The following is a 19,370-nucleotide window of genomic DNA, read 5'->3' as shown; positions in this document are numbered from 1 at the left end:
TTTTCAGCGGATAAGTTCTTCCACTTGATAAGATACTCCGAAATTGATCGATTTCGTAACTGTCGAGTTCTTGTTTCTATGACTGCTTCTGGTTCCAATATAATTTTTCCTTCCTCGTCAAGTTCTGGCAATACTGTTTGAACTGGGAGCTTGTCGCCTATAACCTTCTTTAAACATGAAACATGGAAAACTGGGTGCAATCGAGAAGCTGCAGGAAGCTCAAATTTGTATGCCATAGTACCAATCTTTTGCAACACCTTGTACGGACCATAATACTTTGGTGATAATTTATTATCCTTCTTAGCTTTCTTCAGGGACATTTGCTTATATGGTTGTAGTCGTAGGAATACCCAATCACCTACATCAAAACTTCTTTCGCTACGATGTTGATCTGCCTGTTGTTTCATTCTATTCTGTGCCAACACGAGGTTATCCTTTAAGAGTTGGAGGACATGTTGTTAATGTTCGATGTGATGTTCCACTGCTTGAACCTTAGAATTTTCTCTTAAATATGATGTGATGGATGGTGGCTGATATCCATAAAGTGCCATAAATGGGGTCATTTTTGTTGCTGTATGGAAGGAAGGGTCATTTGACCCATTGTGTCTGTTTATCAGATACAAAGCAACGAAGATATCCTTCCAAACATTTGTTTACTTTCTCAGTTCGCCCATCAGATTGAGGATGATAAGATGAGCTATGAGCTAACTGAGTACCAAGACAAGAAAATAATTTTGTCCAAAAATTTCCAGTGAAAATGGGATCTCTGTCACTTATAATAATCTTTGGGTTTTCATGTAGCTTTTGAATTGTTTCCATAAATGCAGTAGAAACTGCATTGGCTTTAAATGGATGTGATAATGCACAAAAGTGTGCATACTTGGTAAGTCTGTCAACTACCACCATGATGACACTCTTTCCCTCAGACTTGGGTAAACCTGTGATAAAATCCATTGAAACCTTCTCCCGACGTTGGCTTGGAATGGATAAAGGTTGTAATAGACCCGGTGTCTTAATTGTTTCAACTTTATTTTGTTGGCAAACCAAACATTCTGCCACAAACTTTTGAATATTTGATTTAAGGCCCTCCCAAAAAAATTCCCTCTTAACCCTGTGGTAAGTTTTTAAAAATCCTGAGTGCCCTCCTAAGGGAGAAGTGTGCAGTTCCATAAGAATCTTTTGTTTTAGCTGGGAATTCTTACAGAGGTATAAGCGATCTTTGTACCATAACGAATCATTTTGCTAGCTAAATGTATCAGATGTACTGGAGTCTTGTTGTAACTTTCGAATAAGTGCCCACACTTCTTTGTCATTCTTCCATTCCTCCCTTGCTTCGTTTATCCAATTTGGTTGGATAATAGAAATGGCACACAACAATGCTTCCACATCCTCATCCTTTCTTGAGAGTGCATCTGCCACCACATTTTCCTTCCCTTTTTTGTAGATGATTTCAAAGTCATAACCCAACATCTTTGTGATCCACTTTTGTTGCTCTTCAGAGGATAATCTTTGTTCTAAAAAGTATTTAAGGCTATCATGATCCGTTTTTACCTTGAGGTGTCTTCCCATTAGGTAGGGTCGCCATTTCTTAAGTGCATAGAGTATTGCAAACATTTCCTTCTCATAAATAGCTTTGTGTAAAAACTTTCCCTTGATTGGACGACTTTCGAAAGCAATGGGTCTTTCATCTTGCATTAAAACAACACCAATTCCATTTCCTGAAGCATCACATTCCACAATAAAGGTTTTTGTGAACTCTGGTGTAGCTAAGACCGATGCTTGGCACATTGCCCCTTTAAGATGCTCGAAGGCCTTTGTTGCTTCTGGAGTCCATGAAAATGCATGTTTCTTCAATAATGTTGTTAGAGGTGCTGCTATTCTCCCATAATTCTTAACAAACTTGCGATAATACCCTGTCAACCCGAGAAATCCTCGTAGATGCTTTATGGATGTGGGGATTTTCCATTCCTTAATGGCTTTAATTTTGTTAGGGTCTACCTTAACTCCTTCATGAGATACAATATGACCCAGATATTCCACCTCTTGTACTCCAAAGAAACATTTGGAGCTTTTTGCATATAATTGTTTCTCCTCCAATAGTTGTAGCACCCTGTCAACATGTTCAACATGATCCTTCCAAGACTTGTTGTAGATTAGTATATCATCAAAAAATACTAACACAAATTTTCTAAGGAATGGTTTGAAAATGGAATTCATCAAACCTTGAAATATTGAAGGTGCATTGGTAAGGCCAAAAGGCATGACCAAAAATTCATAATGACCCTCATGAGTTCTAAATGCTGTTTTCGGAATGTCTTCAGTCTTCATTATGATTTGATGATATCCTGAACGAAAATCCAACTTGGTGAAGTAAATTGATCCACGCAATTCATCCAGTAATTCATCAATGACAGGAATGGGAAACTTATCTTTACTAGTGAGCTTGTTGAGCTCCCTATAATTCGGACACATGCGCCATGATCCATCCTTCTTGTGCACCAATACTACTGGAGCAGAGAAAGAACTTTGACTCGGCTGAATTATACCAGCCTCTAGCATTTCTGGAACCATATGTTCAATTTCAGTCTTTTGGGCATAGGGATATCTGTACGGCCTGATGTTTGGAGGAACACTTCTTGGAATTAGATGAATAGCATGATCATGATCACGAATAGGTGGGAGACCTTTGAGAGTCTCAAATACCTTGGAATGATTGTTCAAGACTTTTTGGACATCTGGAGAAATAGATGATTCCAATGTGGAAACATCTTGCAAACATAATTGTGCAATTACACCTCTTTGTTTTTTTTTTTTAGAAGCTTTGTCATACCGTTAGCGCTGATTATCTTTCTCGGTTTCTCTGCAATACCCCTTAATTCAACTTCCTTTCCTTCTACAAAAAATTTCATGAAGAGTTCTTGAAAATTAAAAGCTATTGTACCCAAGGATTGTAGCCATTGGACTCCTAGTACAACATCAGCACCTCCCATTGGAATGGAAAGCATTGGGCTAGTCAATACATATTCTCCCATGGATAGCTTGATATTATGGCACTTTCTAGAGCAATTTATTGTTCCTCCATTTGCAACCATCACTTGACACTCTGGTGCTGGATATAAGAAGCAATTCAATTCTTTTGCTACCTTACAATGAATAAAATTGTGGGTACTTCCTGAATCAATCAACACTATTACCTTTTTCTTCTTGATTTGTCCTTCTATCTTGATGGTTTGAGGGGTGGTAATTCCCGCCAATGCATTACAAGATATGGTCAGATTCATTTCTTCTTTATCTAGGCTTTGTTCCTGGAGTATATCCTCTTCTTTTGACCTTTCTTGCTCCTTTTCTTCTTCCTCTTCACAATCTATGTAGAATAGTTTCTTCTCAGCACACTTATGACCAAAGCAACATCAAAAAGATTGAGGACCCTGGAGTTTATGCTAGGACTAAGCATAAGTACCACTATGTTGGAGGTTTAGTACTGGTTGGGGTTGGGAAGCTATAGTATGTTCCGACAGTTGAACAATTAGCTGATGTGTTGATCTCTTCCTGAGAAGTTTGAATATTTAACAAGCATGCTTGGATTGATGGATATCTCTGATTTGGTTGAGAGGGAGAGATGAGTACCTTAGGCTGCGAGCCCGTATGATGGTGCTAGGGAGGACATATTGATGATATTTAAATCCCTTTATAGGGTGGTATGATGATGTCTAGATCCCCTGTTGTGTTGGTGTCTTGTCCTGGTTAATGTTCAAAGCTTTTTTGGAATTGATATATTGGCTTAAGATGACACCGGGATCGGTGATAAGTGGGTGTCTTGGCACGAAGCCTAGATGACATTGGGACCCCTGATGAGTTACTGTCTTGATAGATGACACTTGGATCCCTAATGAGTTAGTGTCTTGACATTTGGATCCTTGAATTAGTGTCTTGAGATGACATTTGGATCCTTGAATTATTGTCTTGGAAATGACACTTTGATCCTTGAATTAGTGCCTTCGTAGGTAGCCTTGATGACACGTTGGTACCTTGATGGTATCTAGCATTGTATATGCTGTTGCATTCTTCTTGGAACATTTCAAGTTGAGGTCATCCTTGTACCGGTTGAACAATATGAATACCTCCCTAGCTGGGAGGGAGTGTTGACAATGTAACTAGTATCGGTCTTCATAATTGTTGTTTGGCTCATGACATAATGTAATTCTTATATATTTGTAAAGAGAAGAAAATAAAATCATTGTAAAGATCAAAGAAAATTATTTTTATAAGCATGGGTTTCATGCTCTATTTATTATGGTTATAAGTCAAAGCATCCATTGAGTGCTTTTAGGGTTGTGTTATGAGTCATTTTCCTTGTCATCATGTTCTAGACCCTTCTTGGGCTTCTTATGTCAAGAAAGAATATATATTAATGTCAAAAAATATGTCTAGTCCCTCCACCAAGTTGGCCTCAACATCTATCAGGTCGGCCTCATAAAGGTGATTCGACTACTATATATCAGTGTTGATAATATCGGTATCGGAAAAATATCGGCGAGGGTCCATAAAACATCTTATCGGCAATATCGGCGAAAATATCGGCAAGCATAAAAATAAATTCTTTAAATTTTTAAACCTAGCCGATATTTTGAAAATATCGCGATATTTTCTCGGCGATATATCGTTTTGCCGAAAATATCGTGATATTTTATATATATATATTTTTTAACAAGAACAGTTAGTGTATTTATTGCCAAAAGTGGAGCATGCTCCTATTACAATCGACAGTAGCTTTTAAAAACTGAGCAATAAGAATGAGCTGAGGACGGAGTCCCTTTCTCCTGTGCTTATATTCAAAAATTCATTAAATTCTTTGGCTATTCTTGTTTTCTGTCTTACATATTATCTCTGGAGGAGCAATTTCTGCAGCCTTTCTTTTCGCTGTTCCTTAAGTTTGCTGTTCCTTCTGCTGTTGTTCGTTCTGCTTGCTGTTCCTTCTGCTGCTGTTCCTTCGGCCTGCTGTTCCTTCGGCTGCTGTTCCTTCTGGTTGCTGTTCCTTCTGGTTGCTGTTCCTTCTACTGTTGTTCTTTCATCTGCTTACTGTCCCTTCTGCTGTTGTTCCTTCGGCTTGCTGTTCCTTCGGATGCTGTTCCTTCTGGTGCTGTTCCTTCTGGTTGCTGTTCCTTCTGCGGTTGTTCCTTCTACCATCTGCTGCTGTTCCTTCTTCTTGATATTCCTTTTGCTTGCTGTTCCATCTGCTTGCTGCTTGGCGATCCTGAATGTGACTTTCAGAGTTCCAATTACCACTCTCAATCTGAATATTGGGGCCAGTGAGTGCAGATCTGCCTTCTGTAGATTGTCTAAGGCAAAGGATGAATCGAGCAGGGTCCTCCATTAAGGCTAAGTTTTCCTTGAGACAGCAGGCAACCTTTATTTGCCAGCGAGTCTGCTTGCTTGTTTAAATCCCGCAGAATATGGTATGAGTCAACTGTGTCAAAGTCTTTCAATGTGTTTCGAATTCTCTGCAAGGTTTTGTTTAAAGCTGGGTTACGAAAATAATCTTCGGAGTTTAAGAGATTAATCAGAAGCTCCGAGTCTCCGAATATTTGGATTATTTTATAACCTAACTCCTTCGCAATCTGGCAAGCTTTTAAGAGGCTGTAACTCTCTGCTTGATTGTTCGAACTTATGCCTAGGCCCCAACTGTAGCTGGTTTTATTCGATCTATCTAGGGAAAGAATCAATCCTCCTGTGCCTGTAGTGCCTGGATTCCCCTTGGACGCTCCATCAAAGAAGATAGTGGCTTTTGAGGTCCCCTGCCACCACGTAAGAAAGTCACCTTCAGTGAGACGCAGGTGCCAAGTAGGAGCTTTCATCGGTTTGCTGATTGAATCTTTCCTTTCTCCTGTCACGCAGGGTCCTAGCCACGCAGAGACTTCTGCAGATAAAATAAAGGCAAAAACTGATTTATCTACTATTTCCAACAAGAGAGCTTTTACTTTGGCAGCCACTTCCACTGAATTCGGGAGCCTGTTGTTGAAAACACACTCATTTCGAGCCAACCACACTTTCCACCAAAGGCATTTTGGAATAGCTTGCCAAATGTTTTTCCAGCCTGCATTTTTAGTTTTTTTCTCAGGGTTTTGATCTGCCCAGGAGGTGTAGAGAGAAACGACTGATATCTGGGAGGGGGTGTGTTGACCACTACGTGTCAACTTCCCATAGCAGTACACCCCCTTTTCTTCGCAAAAGGGATAGCGCTTGATTGATGTGTCCGTGCCATTCGACAGTCATCGTCGACTTGACCAATTTATGTTGTAAACCCAGTCTGCATGTGTGAATTGTAAATAATCTTAGCAGAGTTGAGTCATGTACGTAAATTGCCTAGGTGGACCTAATTTTCTAGTGATAATCTACGTTTCGGAAGGTTTTTTGTCTCACCGATCCATGATCGGTAGAGTTTTCTTTCAGCTTAACCCCAAAGCCAGAATGAATTTTGTCATTAGAATCTTAGACGAATCCTAGTGTGTTGATCTGCTAGATTATATTTGGTTGCAGAACTGGGTGGTCTATGAGAGTCTATGTCAAATGGGTTTTCCCCTTTGAGATGTAAAATTGTAAAAGTCATGATGTAAAGTGTCTTGAGGGTTAGAAAATGTTTTAATCCCCTCATAAGTCCTAAGTCCTAAGTCCTAGGTGATTTTTCCAAACGCTAAGTTCGAGGATCCAAAAAATAAAAATTAAAAAATTAAAAAAATTAATTATTTAAAAAATAGATAAAAATAATAATAAAATTAAAAAAATATATATTAAAAAATAAAATAAAATAAAATAAAATTTAAAAAATAAAAAAATAAAAAAATTTAAAAATAATAATAAGTCAAACTTTTGTGTAAATAAATGCAGAATTTTAATTTTTTAATATATTAAAATGCATTTAAAAATTTGACGGATGAGATTAAAAGAAATCTTGATCCTCATCAACAGTCGAGATTAGTTTGACATGGATCACTCGAACTAGCTGTTGGGAATTTTTCCTTTAAATAGGGTGCTAGGGGTCATTTGAGATCAGATTTGATCTGAGAGTCTGGTGCTAAAGAAAGCTCTCTTGTAGTCATTTTCTGTGCTATAAAGAAAGACTTTGGGGTTAAAAATCTTGCTGGTGTTACTCTTCTGAAAGTGCTGTAAGATGATTTATGTTTCTGCATAATTTTATTTTCAGCCATTGATTTTAGCTTGATGAAAATTGATTCAGGCACAGGTATCTTGTCTGATCTCTGGGGTTTGAATGATAGTTTGGATTCTGAAATATAATGGCAGGTATCTCCATTTGATCTGGGTTTCACTATTGTTTTCTCCCTCTATGTTAATGGTTAATTTTAAGCTGTGCAGGAAATCCTTTTTTTTTAGATTACCGGGCGTCGGGGGAAGTTCTCGACTGAACCAGCCAACTCCCGGATTGTGTTTTCTGAAAGAGCCCAGCCAGTTCTTGATCCCGGGCTTATCATTTGGATTTTTTTATGAATGCATGCAGGGTTTTCTGAAGTGTCTCAGATTAAAATTAAATTTTGATAATATTACTGTGATTATTGACAAATTTGGCTGCTTAAGAGTCGAAAATCTGTAAATGCTGTAATTATTTAGCTGATTTAGGGTTTTAGTTTTGTCTTCCTGCACATATTATTTTTGGATGTTCCATTTTTTGCCATTACAGGTTGCAGGTACAGGTTTTAAGAAATTTTTCAGGGTTCCCATTATGCAATCTGAAGCAGGAAGGGTTTAAACGGTTTCAGTTTCTATGCTGCTCGGGGCTTCAATTCTATTCTCAGAGCCTGCATTCTTCATGCAGTCACAAGGCACCCAGTTTCTCTCTGCTCCATACGCAGGCTTTTGCTCTTTTTCTACACGCAGCATCCTCCGTCCTCAGAGTTTTGTCCCTTTCCCTATCCGCGTGAGCTCCATCTGTTCATTGTTTCGCTGTCATAGAACCCATCATACCTTTCATTCCCTAGCTGCGTCCATTCTCTTAACCTGCGCCACGTATTCCTTCTGCTGCCTGTCTACCTTTGCATTGATCCCTCACTCTCTCACTCAAACTGCTCTTTCACCTTTCACTGCCCACGCATCTGTCCCAAAAAAAAGAAGAAGAAAAACTCACGTTTTTTTAATCACCCAATCCCTGGCTCTCAAATTGGCCCACGCTGCCTGTATCTGCCTTCAACGTTTGTTTCTATGGCTGCTCAGGCTCTACCTCACGCAGCTATCCTGCACAGCTCCTCCCTTGCCATTTCGTCCAGCTTCCAAACCCTCGGACCTGCATTCTTTCATCCACGCCAGCCGCCTGGGCATTCACTTCTCCAGCGCATTCACCTTTCCATGCTCAAATCGTTTTCTTTCAACCTTCATCGTTCAACTCGCAGCCCCGAGTTACCATTCCGCAGCTCTTCCATCCATCGAATGCCTCACGTCGACTTGCAGATCCATTTTTCAGTAATTGTTGCCCTCGTCCACGTGATCTTTCTCAGGCTGCCGTCAAACACTTGCTCTTCCCTTGCCCATTGCACCTGCGCAGCAAACGACAAACAAAAAAGCGATCAATTCTTTTCACATACGGCTAGGTTTCAGATATGCGTATTTGATTTTCATTTGAATAAGCGTTGGTTTGTTTTACAGTATCTCTGATTTTCATTTTCGTTTTCTTCTTGGTTAGGTTTTATATATATTTCTTTAGTTGGTGAATTTAGTTAATGTTTGGGCTTTGGTTTCAATAGATTTCGATTTTGGCTTGAATGATCAATTTAGTCAGCGATTTAGTTTTATTTTATGTATATATTTACTAGTTTCAACATAAAAAGTTCGATTTTTACCTTGTTATATAATTTTAGAGTTAGACCCTTTTTTTTTTCCTTTTCTTAAGTTCTAGTTTTATTTGTTAGTTTTTACCTATTCTATAAATTTTAGTCTTAGAATTTTCTCAGGATTAGTTTAGTTTTATTTCAAATAAATCAAAAATCAATTAAAAAAATAAAAAAATTCATAAAAGATAAAAATGTTCCTTTTTTATTTTTGTTAGACTTTAGATTAGATTTTATTTCTATTTAGGATTTTAATTTTATTCTGATTTTTAGCTTAAAAAAAATATAAAAATGTATAAAGATTAAATTTTTTTTTTTTTTTTTTGAAAGGCTTAGCTAAAAATTGAAAAATCATTTTGGTGTCTTTTTTGTATTTTTCTATAGCTAAATGCACTTAATGTTTATTTTGAAGTTAGCTATGTGAAAGTGGTAACTGGTCAACATTTAAGTTTTATGATCATTCAAAGCATTTAATTTTCCTTGAAGTTTAATTGCTGGATCATTGTTAAAGCATTGTGCATTTACTGGATATCTTGCTTGCTTGGGTTATTTGATGATAAATGTTTGTTTTACATGGTTCATATTTCTGCAACATTTAATTATTCAGTCATTAACTCTATAAGGCACTGGTCTATTAACTTAATAAAATCAATTTAGTGCTTGTGTCCCTTCGTGTCTCCCAGCCCAACTGATCCCTAGTTGGTCATTCATTATCCCATAGGGTCTACCCTCCTTAGCCGCGGGAGACAGGCTTAAACGGAGAGATCGGGGATCAGGGTGACAGCCCCCGTTCTGAGCGTTGTCGTGACAATCTGTGTGACAACAGGGTGGATATGCTAAGTTTGGGGAGGACCATCTTCCAGACTTCTTGTGTGAAAACGCAGTCAACCAATAAGTGGTCACAGGTTTCGATAGTAGAAGTGCATAAGCAGCATCTAAAGGGGTCGTGGAACCCTCTTTTGTTCAAATTTTCTCCTGTTAGTGCCTTTTTATGCATGAGTAACCAAGTGAAGAAATTCACCTTTGGAAGGCAAAAGGGAGACCAAACGGATTTCCAGAGCTTCGGTGTCAGCAATGATGCGTGTGTAACTTGTAGAGAGGAGAATCCTTGAGTTGCTGTATAAATTCCGGTTCTTCCCCACCCCCATTTATCTTTGGATGAACGATGGACAGGGGCGAGGCCAGAGAGAGCTGCACAGAGCAAGTTTTTTTGTGATTCCAGAGGGTCAGGAACCCTTGGAAAAGTCCATCCTGCCCAATTCCCTTTGCTGTCCCAAGAACATATGTCTGCAAGCCGAGGAGGCCTTTGTTCACTAGCTAGATCTTTAAATCGTTACAGGAATTTAGGGTGGCCAATGGGGCATTCCCTTGAATGGTATCCTCCCACAGTAATGTTCTCTGTCCATTGCCCGATATTCTGTATAAATGCTGCTGTATATGGTCGATGCTTCTTCTGACTAAATTCCATATTGTTGTTCCTGTTGGAGTAGAAGCTGTTGTGAGGTTTCTCAGGGAGCCTCCCTTTAGGTATTTCTTCCAGAGGATCTTGCTGACAGGATGATTTTTATCTGCATACAATTGCCATATGATTTTTCCACCGAGAGCCAGATTTGCTAAGCCTGGATCCCGTATCTGTAACCCACCTTGCTGGAGTGGTCTATTAAGGATATCCCATCTTACCAGATGTAACTTGCTCTGGTTGCCCTTGCCCCCGTTCCATAGGAAGTCCCGAAGGAGTTTGGAAATTTGTTCCGTGGTAGACTTAGGAGCTAGCAAGAGGGAAGACTGGAAGATGGGAAGGGCGGAGAGGACTGCCTTTATCAAAACCAACTTCCCTGCCTTTGTTAGCCATTGGCCTCCCCAATATGCTATTTTTGCTTTTATCTTGCTAATTACTTCAGTCCAAAGGGAGGGAGGGCTTGGTCCCAAGGTTAAGGGAAGGCCTAGATATTTGATCTTTTCCCATTTGTCATACCCAGGGAATCCCAATGTGCAGGCAATTCGAAGAATAGTTGGGTGATCTACATTCCAGCCATAAACCACACTTTTTCTTTTATTGATCAAGGCTCCTGTGATTAAACAGAAGTGTTGAAGGATTTCTTTGAAAGCCTTTGCTATCTTAATCGAGGCCCCTCCCAATAGGAGAGAGTCATCCACAAAGAGGGCGTGGTTTATAGGATCCACCCCTCTTGCTGCCTTGATACCTGGAATAGTGCCTACTTCCATTTCCATTGTCAACTTTTTGCTTAGGGATTCTGCCAACAAGATATAAAGAAAGGGTGACAATGGGCATCCTTGGCGGAGCCCTCTAGAAGCTTGGAAGAAGTCAGAAGGTCTGCCATTGACCAGGGGGGCTATCCAAGGTCTGTGTGTGTAGGCTTTTATCAAGTTGACAAATTCAACACTAAAACCGAAGGAGAGGAGGATTTTATAGAGAAATGAAAGTTTAACCCGGTCAAAAGCATTTGACATATCCAACTTGATGAGCATGCCTTTTTCCTTCCGAGAGTGGCTAGAGTGGAGGGCTTCTTGCACTTGGATCACATTGTCTATGAGGTGCCTTCCTTTGACAAAACTGCCCTGCAGAGGGGAGATCAGGTTCCCTAACAGAGGCTTGAGTCTATTGGCTAAGAGTTTGGCAAGGATCTTGTAGGAGGCATTGCAGAGAGAGATTGGCCGGAACCTGTCGAAAGTCTCAGGGTTAACTTCTTTCGGGATTAGGGCGAGGAAGGTGGAGTTGGTGCACCCTCCCACTTTGGCTTTCTTTTGGAAGGCTTTTACCATTCTGAGAAGATCAAGTTTTATTACATTCTAGCAAGCTCTGTAGAAATGGATGGTGAAGCCATCCGGCCCAGGTGCTTTATCCGGCTGCATTGACCAAATGACTTCAACTATCTCTTTTTCAGAAAAAGGCATCATTAACCCAGCGTTTACATCTGCAGTGACAAGAGAGGGGATGTTTGACAAAAATTCGGCAGCCAGGTCTTCATCGGAAGAACCATCCTCCTGGAACAGATGCTGAAAATGGGTTGTGGCTGCCTGTTTTATGAGAGGCTGTCCTTTGATGACTTCCCCCTCCTTGTTGGATATTTCGGAAATGTGATTCCGAGAGAGACGGGCTCTGCATTGTCTGTGAAAGAAAGCTGTGTTTCTGTCTCCAGCTTGGAGCCAGAGGCTGCGAGACTTAAGGCGCCAGTATTCCTCTTCCTGTCGAAAGGAAAGAAAAGAGTTGAACTGGGCGTTCTGTTCGATGAGTAGCTGAGCTTTGGTGATTTCAGATCCTTCCATGCCTAACTGAATCTCAGCTAGAGCTTGAACTGTCTTTTGTCTATGGCTCATTGGAGTGGAAAGGGTTTTTCTTTTTTTGCCTAGGCTTTTAATGCAGACTTAGTGTATTTGAGTTTCTGTTCCCACACGAAGTTGGGGGATCCTTCAACTGGTTGCGACCAAACGTGAGCCACTATGTCCATAAAGCCCTCTCTCGATACCCAAAGAGGGTTGAATCTAAAGGGAATAGGGCCCAAGTCCTCCTCTTTCTCTATCAACAACGAGATGGGGTTATGATCAGATGTTATTTTGGGCAGTATTTTTGAAGAGATTAAATGCTTCCCCTCCAGCAGAGTACTTTGAACTAGGAACTGGTCTAAACGGGCAGCAATGTTGGCATTACCAACTCTATTGTTGGTCTAGGTATAACGACCTTTCTTAGGTTTGAGGTCAAGAAGGTCCCATGCGAGAATCAGAGACTCCACTGAGGCATGGAAGGGATCTTTACCCCATACTCCGCCTTTTTTCTCGTTTGGGTCTAGTGTGATGTTAAGATCCCCCGCCAGAATGATGTTTGGGGGGGCATAGATTTCTAGGAAGTCTGAGAGAGAATTCCAGCAGTCCTTCTTTTCTAGGAAGTTAACAGGAACATAAAGATTGAAGAGAGCTAAAGAAATCTTACTTGGGAGATGTAGAAGATCTGTATATATCCAGTGTTGGGTTGCGAAGGAGCTTTTAAGCTGGAACATATCCTCTGACCATAAGGTTGCAAGGCCCCCTGAAGTACCTCGGGCGCTGACCGCTTTTCCTGAGTTCTTTTTCCATTTGGTTCGACTTAAAGATAGAAGAGCATCTTCTTCTATCTTTGTCTCTTGGAGCAGGAGAATGTCTGAGGTTTCCATTCTTAATAGATCTTTTACTGCTTCAGCTTTCAAAGGGTTTCCCAGACCCCTGCAATTCCAAGAGACAATTTGCATTATTTACTAGAGAGGGGTGGTGCAGGCCCACCCTTTGGGGGTCTGGTCCTTGTGTTTCTACCTAGTGACATTTCGATTGTGGACTGACTGCCCTGCATCTTTAGTCGCTCCGCCTCTTCTTCTCTGATCTCCTTGCGAGACTTCCTTCCTGCCTTTTTGTTGGATTGCTCAAGAGGTTCATCTTCGGAAGAACCAAGACTGTCTATCAGCTTTTTCTTTTTGGTCATTTCTGCATAAGAGGGTGGGGAAGTGGCGCCTACTAGAGGGCCCTGATTTTCTTGTTGGATTGCATCTACACAAGGGGTTTCTGAAATGGCTTCTACAGTTTGTTCCTGAGATCCTGAGTTTATTTCTACGTCTACTATCTGTTCCGTATATTGTTGCACCTCTCCCTCTTCAAGTTCTGGTTGGTCTTCTGGAGGGTTCAAAGCAACAAAAGGATTTGTTGAGATGGAGGCGTTTGCTGTGGCTTGATCTTCGGTTAAACTCTTCCCTGCAGAGGGTCTTCCGGTCTCTAGATTCCCTCCTTTCCTTTTGACTCTGTTTTTCTGTTTGGTTGTGCCTGCTTTTCTGGCTTGTGTCCACTGTTTGCCCTTTTCTTTTTCAGATTCTTCCTCAGTTTTCTTCTTGCAGTTTCGAGTGAAATGACCATAGCCGTGACAATGTCGGCACTTGAAGGGGAGCTGTTCATAATCTAGTTCCTGAATGTGAGACCAGCCAGCTATGGTCAACTTGATCACCTCAGGCAATCCTATCTCCAGATCGACTTCAACACATATTCTGGCACACGAATATTGTTCTCTCCTTTCAGCCCTATCAATGTATTTACCTAATTTGTTCCCGATTGTTTCCATAGATTCCGAGTTCCAACAATGAAGAGGAAGATGGGGTAACCTTACCCAGACAGGGACGGCTGAAGGAGTGTCCTGGGAAGGATCAAAGTCCGGCGTCCATTTATTCAGATAGAGCCCTTGGGGGCCCATGAAATATGGACCGTTTCGGAAAATAAGATCTCGATCTTCTGCTGATTCGAAAACAAAAACATAATAACCTCTGCCTACCATGTGGCTTTGGATTCCTTCAGAGACAAGGGGCCTCCAGTTTCGCTGGACCCATCCATCAATAGCTTTGGGAGAGGGCCAGAGGCCCGTGAATTGTCCAATGAGCCCTCGATCTGCCAGGTTCAGCGCAGTCTGGCACGGGTGTTCCGCAGGCAGTTCTACCGAGGGGATGGATTCGGCTTTCTTAACAAATTTCTGTTGGTTCGAGTTTGCTTTCCTCTTGCCACAGGAGGCTACCAATCGTTTGAAGGCATCAATCTCAGGAGGGAGGGGAGGGGGGCCCCCTCCGGCATCCATGCTGGTTGGACTCAAATTTTTGATGAAGAGGCTCACTGCGCAGAGCTTTCTCCACTCTCTTTCTGGTTGGTCTCAGCAGTGGGAGGCTGCCGAGAGAGCTCTGCAGGAGCAATGACGGCTAGGTCTGTTGAGCGTGCTCCAGAGCCGTATCTGGAGAGCTTTGCGATATTTTATATTTTCAAAACAGAAAATATAGTGATATTTTCTCGGCGATATATCGTTTTGCCGAAAATGTCGCGATATTTTCGAATATCACCGATATTATCAACAATGCTATATATAGACTAGCATTCGACCTATTGTTGCATCTAATTAAGCATCAATTCGATTTGCGACTTCTATTGAAGAAAAAGGTGTTAAGAGGCATACAGAGAAGGGCTATCCTTTGCATAAAGAGAAGGCGACTAACAAAGAAGTAGAACACTGAAATCCTACTCATATTCTATCACACGTGCAAGAGGGATGAGATAAGCTGTGTGAAATTGCATGGCTGAGGGTGCAGGCTGAGATTTCAGAAGTGGAAGGGAGGCCGGGACCTCTTTTAGTGAAGATTTTGACTTTAACCTTGTTGTTGAGTAGGGATTGACTAATCTATTTTGGAGAGGCTGACTTGGTGGATTGTGAGAGGACTTGCTGGTTTAAGGGTCTTGGTTGTCTCAGTTGATTTGGTTCTTGAATAAGAGAAGATAATTTTTTGTTTGGGTTTTCCCCTAGGAAAGGGGTTTTGCCCTGGCTGAGAGCCTACACACTGTGTCCTTTGTTGTCTTGATCTTCATGCATTTATGTTTTGATAGTTGCTTGATGAAAAGAAGTTAAAGAAGACATAAAGAAGATAATAAGAATACAAAAACATGACAAGTAATTATCGAAGATAAGAAAATCTTTCTGCCTTTATGATTTTCTAACAAATCTTGCTAGTTGTTGACATGCAAACTATAAAATGTTTGGCAATATTTTTGTAAAGAATTTAAATTTCTAATGATTTTAGTCAGTCTTTGTAAAATTTTGGCGATTTGAAGGTAAAATAATTCTATACTAGAAAATTTGGGCAATATATTTTTTGAAAAAATGAAAATTGGCGAACCTCTCAAGAGTCCTTATTGGGAGCGAGAGGGGAGCCAAGATTAAGATAACAAGGCAGGCAGGAGGTGGCTGCCTGGCTCTTCTGCCGCTTTTCCTTACTCTTATTCCGTCAGAGGCGTTAGTAATCTTTCTTTTTGGAAAATGCATGGAAAATTAGCCCACCTTCGAATATTAGCCCCTAAAATTTTCCCTAGTTTTCAGTCCCACTAATTACAGAAAATCCATCTTATTTGTGGAGTAGTATTGGATATGCAATTAGTACATTCTTAATAAACAATTTTGGTAGATAAACTTATCCTTATGTATTTTCGAGAATGGATGTAGAAGATTAGGTGTTTGTAAGTATTACATTGTATGATTCTACTGATAGTGTTTGCAGTCCTACTGATTACAGAAATGTATCATATTTATGTGGTAGTATCAGTATGTGCAACTATACATATACATTCTTAATAAACCTTTTTGGTATAAAATTACCTTATTTATTTTCGAGAAAGAATGCAGATGATTATATAGTAGTAATAATGGTATATGCAACTAGTACATTCTCAGTAAACATTTTTGCTGGATAGCTGTTATTTATTTTCGATGTGAAATGTAGATGATCTTAGGCTATATATTTTTACTTCTATATTCCTTTATGCACATACCATGAGTCTCTCTGGGTTTATGGTTTCATTTGGTATCAAAACCTTATGACTAGTGCTTTAGTATATTAAAACCTTCAGTTACATCTTTTTGAAGATTTCAAGATACTTATTCATTTCAATTATGATTCTTCTATATATTTATGAATTTGCTCCTAAGTTTGATTCTGTATATTAGGATTGATGTTATTTCGTTTTTATACAGGAGCCGAGTTATATGGGATGAAGCAAACTTGGGAGAAATAGAAGCCAACAAACCTACAAGGCAGAAAATTGATGAACCCAAAACTCCATATCATGCACCAGAGAATGATGATGGTAATTTATGTTTGCTAAAAATAATTTAAAGCAGGTTGTAGATTGTCTTCTCTCTCATTGTATAGTTAAGAGAAAGCTCTAATAATTCATTACTGCCCAATTTGAGGAAACATTCCTTGCAGGATTGGTGCCATCAATACCACATAATGGGGCTTCTCTTGATGATGCTGCACATGCTGAAGCAGTCCGAAATGCCTTGAGTCGACTTGTAGCTTCTAGCAGTGAATGGAGCAGAGAAGGTGGTGATTGCAGTTCTGGAGATGAGGCAGAGGACATGGAATATGACAGAGAAGGTTAGTATTTGTACAATATATCATTTATTGTCCTGGTCATTCTTAGAGGGAAATTTTATATTGCATACTGATCTCTTTGTTGATTTTCTAGATGCAAGATAGACTAGAACATTTTTCTTCCAAATAACTACTTCCAATGATACAAGTTAACTTCTTCGAGCATTCAAATCATCAAGCAGTTACACTTAAGAAAATTTCAACCATTTAAGTTCAGTAGAGCAACAGAGATCACAATGAAACAATGAGACAAGAGACACCAATATTTTTTTGGGAGAGAGAGTCAACATTTAGCTCACTGGTCAAGGGTCCGAATTTTAGCCTGCAGCAGCTGGTCAAAGAACTGAAATTCAGTCGTGTATTTTCCACAATCAACTTCAGTCAAATCACAGAGTTTGACCTATGGTCAAGCTTCAGTCAGTGCCCCAGAAACAGCTCCAAAACCTGGTGAGTGCTGAGTTAGAGATCCTGAGAATATTTGTCCTCCAAGACAGTCAAAGATTTGGTCAAACCACAGCAGAATAGTCCAAGTCAATGCTAGTCAAAGCAGAGAGCAAAAAAGTCAAACTTCGCTGTTCAACAAATGTCTTCTTCCCTCGCACGTATGAGCAGATTGCTTGAGAACAGATCCGAATTGGTGATTGATGTGATGTCCAAATGTGGAGAACCTTTTTGTCAATATATAGGCATTCAATTGGAGGGGTTCTTGATCAAAGGTCAAATCCCTTCATTGTTGAAGTTTTTAAGTTTACTTAGTTAGAAACCCTCCATGCACTTTATCTGATTTATTCCTACCTACTTGTTATTTTTTCCTTAACAAGTTATTTACAATGTAAATACTGAAAATAAACACTAGTGCATGCCCAACATATTACAGATCGGCAACTAAAAGAAACGAGAACAAACACACCATATGACACCATTATTTTTGAACTAATGTCCCCGGAAAAACCCAATGCGGAAAAACCGGTGCAGTGATCTGAGGGTTTTCTTATTAAGCAATATCAGAGTACAATTTGGGTGCCGAAACTGGCCTACCCAACAAAGAATTTCCTTAGTAGTAATACCTCTCGGTTTCTGACAAATCCACTGGCTGAAACCCCGGATAATCCTTCCGGCAGCTACTAAGCACCAATCTGCCCCAGAAACCCCAACGTCTACTCAATCTGGACTGCGTCAGCTTCTCCTAGCCTAGCGCTGGCATTGCTTGAGTCTAGTTTGGCCTGCGTCAGCCCCAGGAGGCCCTGTGTCAGATCTCTGAGCCTCTGCGTCAGCTACGCTGGCCCCTCTGGTGCTCTGCGCAACACTTAGCTACCTCTGCGTGGCCCTGCGTGAGCACTGGCTGCTCCTGCGTCTCTCTCTCTGGCTACTCTGTTGCTATCCCAACACTATCTTTGCCTCTCTGTCTCTCTGTACTCAATGCCCCTCAGCTACTCTCTCGATCACTGATTCTATCTCTCTTAGCAAACCTCGCTCTAGAGAATAGAATGACTGATCACTCTGGTGTATTCTCCAAGTGACCCTCAAGCCTCCTCTTATACTTTTCTCGTTGACATATCAACGGCCGATATTAAGTCCCTAATCAAGGCTAAGATTAGATCTGGTTTGATCCATGTCTTTTGGACCATTCTAACACAGTTTCATATTAATACACATTAATATGTTATTTTCCTTAAGTTTAGACTTAGGAACTCCATTAAAAATATTAATTATTTTAATATCTCCTAAATTGTTTAGAATCTGCCCAAACCCTTTTTGGGTATTGGAGATCTCATATGCCCTAACCTCTCCACCAAATTTCGTGGCTAGGGCACATCCGATGCTACCCCAAATGAACACCCCCTCTTAGCGAGGACTATGCTCTAACAATACTCCTCATTGAGTATTACTTTGATCATCCGGCATCGGTCCCTGTGCTGATGCTAGGCTTGCTGCCCACCATCCTCTGCACTGTTGTATCTTGTACTGCTACCCATGGTTCTGCCACTGCCACTGTTGCATCTGTACGACAGCTCCCTCTGCATCCGTGCTACTGCTGGTCCTTTCTCCCAACACTGCATCTACATTGCACCTCCTCTCATCATGTTGCATCGTGCTGCCCACTGTTGCACTGCAACTCAGTTACTGAGAAGTAAGTAACTGATCTCCCAACTCTGACCTCTCTGTTGGGCTAGAGATCCTCTTGATGCTGAAGCTCCCTCTGCCACTGACAAGTGCTCCCTCTCTGACCTTTGCGTCGCTGCAACAACTCCCTGTATCTCACACCGTTGCACACCTCTCTGTGCCATCCTGCACTGGTGCAACACTCCTGTGGCTCTCGCACTTTTGCAGCCTACTAGCCTCGCGCTGTTTCGGGACTCCTGCACTGTAGCTCTCTCTGCTGCTTCATTTTCATTCGTCTCTACCTGACTCAGCCAGTCCTGCTACTCCTCTTCGGGGCTCCCGTAGCAAGGTCTAATCCAAGAGGCTGGGTACCTTGAGGATCCTGCCCCTCATTGCCTGTAGTCCGCCTGACTACAGCTCGATGTCTCCCCACTTCCGCTCAAGTGTGGCGTGTGCACTCATGGCACAATCATCGTCTGTCAAATCTTCCTTC

At 40.8% G+C, this 19,370-nt stretch overlaps 1 protein-coding gene across 1 annotated transcript in view; it reads left to right on the top strand.

Moving 5' to 3' along the window:
• The window catches only part of LOC149235927 (protein phosphatase inhibitor 2-like), a 190,913-nt gene that overhangs the window by 108,046 nt on the left and 63,497 nt on the right, over window positions 1-19,370 (top strand). Inside the window, exons 2-3 of the mRNA XM_089461480.1 lie at window positions 16,372-16,484; window positions 16,607-16,777. Coding sequence (XP_089317606.1) covers window positions 16,372-16,484; window positions 16,607-16,777 — 284 coding nt within the window. The remainder of the gene's footprint in view (window positions 1-16,371; window positions 16,485-16,606; window positions 16,778-19,370) is intronic.

Source organism: Pinus tabuliformis, chromosome 8, assembly GCF_031772625.1.
Source record: "Pinus tabuliformis cultivar Carrire ecotype Pingquan chromosome 8, CPIR1, whole genome shotgun sequence".
Classification (NCBI taxonomy): Eukaryota; Viridiplantae; Streptophyta; class Pinopsida; order Pinales; family Pinaceae; genus Pinus; species Pinus tabuliformis.
This window is presented reverse-complemented; position numbering and strand designations above follow the sequence as displayed.